The sequence below is a fragment of the Ictidomys tridecemlineatus genome, chromosome 14 (assembly GCF_052094955.1).
Source record: "Ictidomys tridecemlineatus isolate mIctTri1 chromosome 14, mIctTri1.hap1, whole genome shotgun sequence".
Taxonomy (NCBI): domain Eukaryota; kingdom Metazoa; phylum Chordata; class Mammalia; order Rodentia; family Sciuridae; genus Ictidomys; species Ictidomys tridecemlineatus.
In genome coordinates this window covers 4,979,699-4,989,556 of record NC_135490.1, presented here as the reverse complement: position 1 = coordinate 4,989,556, position 9,858 = coordinate 4,979,699, and the positions used below count along the sequence as shown (strand labels likewise).

Here is a 9,858-nt window from a genome sequence, read left to right as displayed (position 1 = left end):
GGAAAATTCAAATTTAAGGAGGGAGGAGAAATATTAACTAGAAACCCAGAGTGGAGTTAAAGACCACTTTATACCCCACAACTCAGTGTCAAATTCAGAAACATGTGAAACCAGTGTCTTTGGGCACCAACAGATCACCCTATAGGATAAAGAATGTCTTGGGAGACTGGCCAGGATGTCCAGAATTCATTCATCTGCATGGATCCAGGCAATGCATATGAGAGAAAGACTTGAGTGCATTGCTTTTGAAGCCCCTGTCCTCCGTCATTCTGGCCACACACCAGGTGTCCTCCAGCTCAGAGCAGTGCCATTAAGACACACTTGCTGACCCCCACAGAAGCTCTGCTTCACGGCCTGGGAAAGGACCAGCACTTGGGACTTCTGCTGTGTTCCCTGCGCTGCAAATGCCTCTGACACCAGGACCAGCCTGGGCGTCCCCTGCTCTGCATCCTCACACGCCCACCTGGAGACAGCAAGGACACCACTCTGTCCTCATCCCCTCATTCCAGGACCCTCCCTCCCTCTCTGTGCTGTGCTCAGGCTCCCCATGGTCACACTCATCTTCTCATCTCTGGGTAACTCAGACCAGGACTCCAGCACACCCCTCTGCCCCACCCATCTCACTCTCAGGCGCTGCTCCCAGGCACCCTGCCAGGGCCAGCATTGGCCTCTGCTCCCTGTGCTCTCCCTATGTCCATGTGAGTGTCCGAGTCTGTGCTTTGCTTTTCCCCCCTGAACCTGCTCTAGGCTCCTTCGCTTGTCCCATCACCAAGTGAGCAGGATTCCTTATGCATTCTCTCTCCTGTCCAAGGCCAAAGCAAATGCAACCCACAGCTCCCTTACACTGTTCTCACAGTGACCTTCATTGCTGAGAGAATTCTCCAAAACAGGTAAATCCCATGTGAGTTTCTGCCTTGCCTAGAAATCTCCAGAATCCTTACTTTGCTTTCCTGGCCTCATAGAAGAACAAAATGAATGTGCCCTTGATTAATCTCAATTCTAGAAAAAGGTTTTCAAAAAGTAGAGTTTCACATTTTTAAAATGTGAAATGAGGGAGATATTTTATCATTAACGATTATATTTAAATGTAATAATATACACAAAAATGATAACATCACACAGTACATATTTAGGATTTTATTGCTTTCCTTAAAAAAGTCATTTTGAGCAAGATATAAATAATTTGAAGTCAAAGAAAGAGTAAAACTACATCCAAATATTGAGTAAATAAGATTTTTTCAAAAATTAGTTTAGAAAAGGAAAAATGAAAAAAAAAAACTTAGGACAAATTCCTGTCAAAATCCTCCATTCAAGGTCAACTATTAACAACAGCAAGCACTTTGCAATTTAGCTCAGTTCTCATACTGTCTCAAGTCATTCATGTCAAATTTGGCCCCAAACCATGAAGGTACTACGTGTGTAGGAAAGAAATTCACTTGGCATTTTTTCCTTAATTTTGGTTAAATCCGGTATATTTTTTGCCTTTCTATTTGGTTGATTTTTAAGTCAGTTTCTTGACCTAAAACCCACATCCAGCTGGGTACACACCCATCATCCTGGGGGCTCAGGAGGCTGAGGCAGGAGGATCACAAGTTCAGGGCCTGTGTCAGTAACTTAGTGAGGCTCTAAGCCACTCATCGAGACCCTGTCTCTAAATAAAATTAAAAAGGGCTGGGGATGTGGCTCTGTGGTTAAGCTCCCCTTGGCTCAATCCCTGGTATAAAAAACAAATAAATACTATGCACAGCAGCAGCACAGAGCCTTCAGGCTTTCTCCTGTGGTTGTCCACCTGTCCACAGGTTTTCAGTGAAGAGATTTTGCCTTTTGCCATCAAGTAAGCTCGGGACCCTTGCAGAACATGGGTTCCCTGTAGTGGATTTCTCTTTCTATGCTGTTTAATTGCCTCCTGCATGTGTCTCCCGTATGCCGTACACAGCCGTTGCTTCACTCTCAGATGGAACGCAGGCATTCTCATATGTTTTGAACTGAATCCTGCTGCAACCAGCCTTGGAACATCTGAAAAATCATTTACAGCCCAGAGAGGCTGGAGCGGCTCTCCACAGCTCATACACACACCCAAATGCTCAGGTCGATATAGCTTTTTAAATGAAAAAAAAAAAAAAAAACACCATCAAACTGCTGGAAGAAACACGGTGGTGGGGGCATGCTTAAGAACTCAAGTTGGAGGGGATCCTAGAAATCATAAAAGAAATAGAACACTGATAACTCGATGACCTATGTATCTCAGGTTTCCACCGTGGAAAAACAACCACGACAACAGTGATAACAATGTGAAGAGAGTCAGAGACAAGTGACAACGTGTGTGGATTATTTGCAACCCACAAGACAGAAGCACCACTCCCCACTTTGAAAAGGCGTCCTACAAACCAGCTAAAAACAACAGAACAGTAACATCAGAAATGGGGGGAGAGTATGGACCATTCAGGAAAGAAAAGACGAGATTTTAAAGATGTGAGCCATGGGCAAAGTCTCTCATTAAAAGAAAAATAAAAATTAAAATGCACTTGGATGCCAATGTTTTCTCCCAGACAGAAAGACCAAAAAGTTTCAAAATGCAGGTCTCGGTGTGAGGTGGAAGCTAGCAACGGACAGGGAAATGCATGGCAAGGTCACAAGTGTTCTTTAAATTACTTCAGGGTCTTTAAACTACTGAGAAAGCAAAGGGTGGTCATTAATTTGTAGAAAATAAATGGAAGCAAAGGACCTAATGGGAAAATGCGTCAAAAGAAAAGGATTAATGGGACTAACTCCTGACAGGGTCCACTGAGGCTGGTGTGAAGCTGGGACTTGTGGCTACAGGTATCTCCATCTGTCTGGGAAGGAGGAGTCCTTTAGTGGCATTGAGATAACCAAGATAAGAGCTTCTGCCTGGCTACTGACCCCAGTGCCCACATTAACACAGGACTGACTTGTAGATAAAGCCTGAACAGGAGGGCCACCATGACAGTGCCAGAGGGGACGAACCAAGGTCAAAAAATCCACTGACAGACATGAAGGAGCAGTTGACCACCTGATTGGAAAGAGCACAGAAGGTGGCCCCAGCTGCCCCGGTAAACATCAAACAGTGATAAACCTGGGGACAGCGCTGTCTCCTTTTGTTCTCTGTATGGAGATGGCCCACTCTCTCTCTTGAGAGTGCTCCCTGCTTAAGCCTCACTGTGCTTTACTTTCTCCTCACTTTCACTTGCAATAAAGTTCTCCTGCCTGGGTTTTGGTGTCTGACTTCAAGTCTTCTTTCGTTGGAACACAAGAACCAAGGTTTGGAGTTTCGGCTCCCGGCTTTCCTGGGACATCAGGTTATATTCAACTATAATAAAGTGCAACTTAAACAGCTAAGGTTTTTCCCCAGTTCAAAATCAATCCACATGAGAACAGAGCTGGCCAAGGATGGGGTAGAGAGGCAAAGTCTCAAGCAGGGTCTAAGGCCTCAGGTGACTCTTCTTCATCTTGCTGAGTTGCTCCCAGTGACCCCAGGATGGCTGCTGCCTCACCTGCCCCTGCGTATGTGCAAACTGTGCCCTCCTCAAGGACGCTGTGTCATTGGCAGACCATGCTTGGTGGCCACACACAGCTGGGACTTTTAGAATTTTAAGTGGCACACTGCTGCCTTAAACACAGGGAAAAAGAAAACAGGGCAGAAATGGGGTGATTGACAATAATAGTACCTTTTCTATTATCTCCTTCAGATCTGACCATTGATGTCATACATATATGAATAGCATCTGCATGAGGATATTTGCTGAAGCTTTGATCCTAATGGTAAAACTTCAGGAAATGCAAATTGTATGAATTTATCAATAGTTAATAGATGAGCATGGCATGGATGAATACTGGAATTCTCTAACAACTCTCGAATATACCATCACAAAGGTGTCTCTTAGATGTACGATCAGATGAAAAGACCAAAGTGCATAAGAACGTGCCCATTGCTTACGCTGGTGCCCGCTTGGAAAAGGAGCCGAAGCTCCAGCAAGAAGACTCAGGACACAGCTCCTCATGTGACGATGTTGCATCAGGTAGACAAGTTAACGTGAAAATTTGAACTAAAAATAATAAACATCTCAGATGGAAGGGCGGACAAGTCAGGACTTTTGACAATCAAGACAGAGAGAGGTAAATGACACGTATCCCACTTGACATGTCTGATAGAGACCCTAATGGCATCTTAAAAGATCTTGAAAAATGTATATTTGGGTCCTGGGCCCATTTTTATTTGGTTGATTTTTTTAGGGGGTGGGAGGGTACTGGGGATTGAACTCAGGAGCACTCAACAGGTTGATTTTTGTTTGTTCTTTTTTGCTACAGAGTTGCATTCCTTACCTATTCAGGATATTCACTTCTCTCCAGATGTGTGCTAGGAGAACATTTTCTGCCCTTCCCTAACCAGCCCCTCACTCTGCTGTCTGCTTCCCCCAGACCCTGGGAGGAAACCTTGAGGTCCCAGCCAATTCATCTGCCCATTTTTGCTTTTTCTTAGAGACACACAGTTGTAAATTGTTGCTCATAGCTCAATAAAGAGAGAGAAATTGACAGTCTTCAGCCCTAGACAGCTCTCTACCTAGGATCCTGCTGAGTTCCGCTCACCTATCACCTGATGAGGACACTGTGCGCCCCACTCTTGCTCCAGAAGGAGCCTGCTCACCCTATGACCTCGAAACCCGCTTCAGGACAGTGTAACAGCCCTGAGCCCCGCCAACCACTGACGCCGTGCTCTGGTGGGTTCCAGGTCTGACTTCCGAACCCACATCCCCAGTGAGTTCAGACAATGTTCAGAACACAAGAGGCCTTTGTTCCCTGAACTTATTGAACCAAAGCCCTTTCTTTTGTTTTTTGAATGTTGAAAGTAAATGTTCAAGCAGGTGGCAGACAGGAAAGACAGCAGGCCTGTACATCAGTGTCAGCTTGCACCTGGGACGGAGGCTCAAGTTGCCCGGCCAAGCTGATAAAAGGTGCAAGAGCAGTGTAACATCGAAGGGACCCCAGGACAAGGGCGGCCTCCTCCCCCCCATCCAACGCACCTTCTCTGAACACAGCCTGGAGCCCTGAGCCTGCTCCTCGCACACCTATAAATGCAGCCGACTCCTCGCTCCACTCACACTCAGGCCCCTGCCTCCTCTCCTCCAGTGACTCCAGCCATGAGGACCCTCGCCCTCCTCGCTGCCCTTCTCCTGCTGGCCCTCCAGGCCCAGGCTGAGCCTCTCCCAGAAAACAATGAGGAGGCCCCAGAGCAGGAGCAGCCAGGGGAAGAGGACCAGGACATGGCCATCTCCTTTGCGGGGGCTGCAGACTCTGCCCCTCAGGAAGCAGGTGGGTGCTGCTGACATGCGGAGCATTGAGGTAGAGAGGGGAACCAGGTAGCTGCAAGTTCAGTCCCAGCACTGGGCTCTACCTGTTTAGGTGATTACTTCCCTGGGCTTCAGATTCCTCATCTGTCAACTGACAGAAGATAATCAGATATCTACAGGACATTCCTTCTCCACCGCTTTTCAAAGTTACGAAAAGTCTGTGAAATTCGCCAACACAGTGTGTAGAAATACACTGAGGATCTGTCCTGCATTAAAGAGAGAGCTTTATTTTAAAGCAGATGGTTTGCCCTGGTAGAGAAGCTTTTAGAAACTTGATACAGGCCTAAGGATATGTTCCCATGCATGCATGATGGGGCAGGACCAGCAAAATGTACACACTCGTGAGACAGGCTCTCAAATCGTGCGGGGACCCACCCTTGCCTGCATATTTATTCTCACTGGTTGCAGCTGATCCTTCCACAATGTGACACGGCCACCCTGACACACTCCCTCCATACAGCATGCAGGATTCTGTCACCACCACTGCTGACCTCAGTGCTCTATGCCTGATGCTCTTTCTGTGTCCCTAGGCCTAAGGAGGAACTTGATCTGTCGCTGCAAAAGAGGGTCCTGTAATAGTCTAGAACAGCTCCATGGATCCTGCCTCCGTGCTGGAAAGCGCTTCAGACTCTGCTGCCGCTGAGCACCGAGGACAGAGAGACCCAAGAGCCCAGTTTGCTGTGAGACCTAGGAGGAAACTGTATCACCCAGTGCCTCCTCCTCTTTTTCCTTTCCTTGCACCAATTAAAGTCCTCATGGCAAGTCCCCTGTGTGCTCGCCTCTCTGTTGTCCCTGTGTCCTGCCTCCAACAAAAGGCCCAGTCTTCTCTCAAAACACTGAATTTAAGTATAATGTGATTCGGTTCTGCTCCATCTCACCCTATTTGGCATTCCGGGACTTGCATAGTTCTATCTGAAACTGTGCCCACTGAAGACAACCAGCCTTTTTTTGTGTGAAATTTCATCAAAGTTCCAAGAGCAGTCTCAGAATGAGCAAGACTAGGGTCCCTCCCTAAAGAAGTCTGTTGGCCATAAGTTCAAAGTGTCCTGTTTAATGAGGCACAATCACATACACCCATTTTATCACTGGTGGCTGGTCAGCCCCAAGACTTGGAATGGGCAATGGCTGACCGTCCACCATATGTGCTCACAACAGACGGGCATTGTCTTTACTCGGCTCTGATAATTAACATAAAAAGCACATAGTAGGAGAATTGAGCTCTTGGGACAAAGATTCAAGGTGCAAACCCTCTAACTTGACCACAGTCACCTCAAAGCTGAACCTAGTGCTATCAGATTAGGAGCATACCTTAATGACCTCATTAACCCTGAAGTGGCCCTACCAGGGCCCTGTCTCCAATGCAGTCATGTGGGTTAGGGATTGAGGGGACACAACTCAATCTGTAGCATTGCCTCCGAGTAGCACAAGTCAGGAAGTTTGCCAGGAAAATCTAACCAAGTGGACGTCTGCAAACACCCAGCCCAATCTGCTGACCAGGTGACTCTGGCTAAGCAGAGTCATCACCCACCAGAATGAGGAGTGACACCAGCTGGTCTGGTGGAGGAAGGAGCAGGGCAGCAAACTGGAGTGCACCAAGTGCCCATTTCCCCCAGCCTCCAGACCCACCCAGCTTCCTTAGGGTCCCCTCCCACTTCTGCACTATGCAGATTCCCCCCAACCTCACCTCTCACCTCCAGGGCCTCACACAGACACTAGTGGTCAGCATTGTTAACAGGTGACACAATAGCTGTGCTCCCACCAGTCCACACCTCCTGCTCACCCTGAGTCCAGGAACCTGTCCATAGCCACTCCACAACACCTTCTTTTTTTTTTCTTTTTTTTTTTTTTTTGCAGTTGTACATGGACAGAATGCCTTTATTTTATTTATTTGTTGTGCTGAGGATCAAACCCAGTGCCTCACACATGCTAGGCAAGTGCTCTGCCCCTGAGCTAAAGTCTCAAACCATATTCTTTAAATATTTCTTCAACTCCGTTGCCTCACTCTGAAGTGGTTGACAGTAACTCGGTTTAGAGCTGGCCACACACTTGGAATTGTTCATAAATGCAACAAACATTGATCCCTATGGACTGAGGGCTGGGATCCTGATTATTGGAAGTAGGATGTGGAAAAAAAGAGTGGTCCAAGAAGACTCCTGGTTTTGGTTTTGATTCTAGCTCTTTTGGGGGTTCTGTTTGGTTTTTGCCTGACACAACTTTAACGTCACCATTTAGAGGTGGGGAAGCTGTAGCAAGGGTCGGTTAGAGAAACTCTGGGGATTTAATTTGAAGTGCCCATTAGATACTGACGTGAAGATGCACAGAGGACCCCCAAATACACACTCTGGAATCGAGAAGGGCCCAGCTGGAGGAATGAGGGGAACCATCAGAGTGGTGGCTGTGTTCAAGGCCAGGAGGCCAAACGAGTCCACCGAGGGGTGGGTGTGGGCAGAGAAGAGCACGCCAATTTCAGTACTTCTGGATAAATACTGAGCAGTGGGTCCTATGGTGGTTCCCTTCCTAGACTTCTGAGAAACCTCCATACTTATTTCCATAGTAGCTGTACTAATTTGAAGATATTAGAGGAAATTGTTATGTGTATATATGAATATGTCACAATGAACCCCATTACTGTGTATAATTATAATTGGACTAATATAAATAGTTTTTAAAAATATACATAGATATTACTCAAAATAAGAAATACAAATTGCCAACAAAGTTATGAAAAAACTGCTCAATATCATCAGCAGTCAAAATGCAAATCAAAACCACAATGAGCATTCACTGCACCCCAATTAGAATGGCAATTTTCAAAAAAGAAAAACAAGTTCTGGAGAATATTAGAGAAAAGGGAACCCTTGCACACTGCTGGGGGAATGTAAATTAGCACAGTCTCCATGGGGAACCGTATAGAGCTTCTGCACAAATCTAAAAATATATCTCCCATGTGACCCACTATCCAAGGGAAGTGAACTCTCTATACCAAAGAGGCACCTGCATGCCCCTGTGTGTGCTGCACCAGATACAAGAGCTGAGATATGGGTCCACCTAGGTGTCCCTCATGGGGGGAGGGATGACATATACATGGGACAGTATTCAGACATAAGGACGAGCCATATTCTATCACTTACTGCAAAAGTGGTGGAACTGGGGGGGATGATGTTAAGTGAAGTAGAAACAGCAAGACAACTGCCTCATGTTCTCACTCTTGTGGGTGCTAAAAACAGTCACTCTAAATGTGAACTAGTGAGTCCTAGAAGTCAGGGAGGAGGAAGAGAAGAGCCAGAGAGAGCTCATGACCAGAGTCCAAGGGCGAAGGCCCAGCTCTGGTGTTCCCAACCAACCAGGCTCAGTCACCCGTCCCCACGTGCAATCAAAGAGATGAGCCATGGTGAAGGGTAGAAAAAGGAGTCTGAGTCAGCATGGCCAGGTGGGGGTCGGGGGGATATGGGGATAATGACCAAAGATCTGTCCTCGGGGCTGGCAGAATCACTGAGGTGTTGCAGAAAAGGGGAGCAAAGGCCAGGGCGGGGGCCTGCATGACTGCAGGGGGCCTGCGTGACTGCAAGGGGCCTGCATGCCTGCAGGGCTCGCTCAGGTGGTGGAGGAGGCCAGCCTGGTCAGGCCTGCTCTGGCCGATGGTTATCTCGACACTGGACAGGCACGGTGGCTTGAGGGGTGATCTGGTTTCCATCCTGAGATCATAGCTCCTCTTTGGGATGCAGCAATTGCTTGCTCCTGCTTAGGGTGGTGATCTTGTCATGGGGTGGTCTGATCTGTGAGGCTCCTGTTGCTTAGGGATATTGTCGGTCCTTGTCCTAAAGATACTTATCAACCAAGCCTGGTTCCTGGAATCCAAGGTGACTGCAGAAGAAAGTGGCTCAGAAGAAAAGAAAGATTTAAAGAGGCAAGTGGAGTCAGAGAGGGGCAGGATGGAGCTGGTTAGGCCAGTGTGGGAGAGGAGAAATAAGTGTTCGACAGCACAGTGGATTGACCACAGTTCATGACGGCCTATTGTGTATTTTACAGATAACAACAAGACAGCAGTTTGGGGGCTCCAAACCCAAAGTAACAATAATGACATGGGGACATCAGTTACCCCGACCTCATTAGTACTGTCTATGCCTGTTGAAATGGCACACTGTGCCTCATAGCTGTGTACAGTTTATACAGCTTTATCAAAGGTTTTACAACTGTTTGAATTGGGAATGGTAATCACCCTGATTTAATCGTTACTGTTTTGTACATGTGTCACATTATCCCACTGTGCCCCATAAACATGTAGAATTAGGATGATGGTAACAGTTGGTAGAGTGCCCTGTGAGCATGGTTTCTCCAGGGCCTTGGCCCTGCCTGGCAGGAGGCCGTGGCAACAGGGATGCTCGTCGGGAGGACTGAGGTGTCTTTGCTTCAGCCTCCTCAGCTGGGGACGGCAGGAGAAGGACCCCAGCTGGTGTCGCTTCCCTGATCCCCTGGAGCTTCATGGAGACAG

The 9,858-nt window shown here is 47.3% G+C and overlaps 1 protein-coding gene across 1 annotated transcript; it reads left to right on the top strand.

Annotated features, from left to right (window-relative positions):
* Positions 1-4,992: 4,992 nt before the first annotated feature.
* Positions 4,993-6,115, top strand: LOC144370649 (defensin alpha 5-like). The gene is made up of 2 exons (XM_078031364.1): positions 4,993-5,328; positions 5,897-6,115. The coding sequence occupies exons 1-2, from the start codon at positions 5,091-5,093 to the stop codon at positions 6,007-6,009; spliced, it is 351 nt and encodes a 116-aa protein (XP_077887490.1). The 5' UTR covers positions 4,993-5,090; the 3' UTR covers positions 6,010-6,115.
* Positions 6,116-9,858: the final 3,743 nt, after the last annotated feature.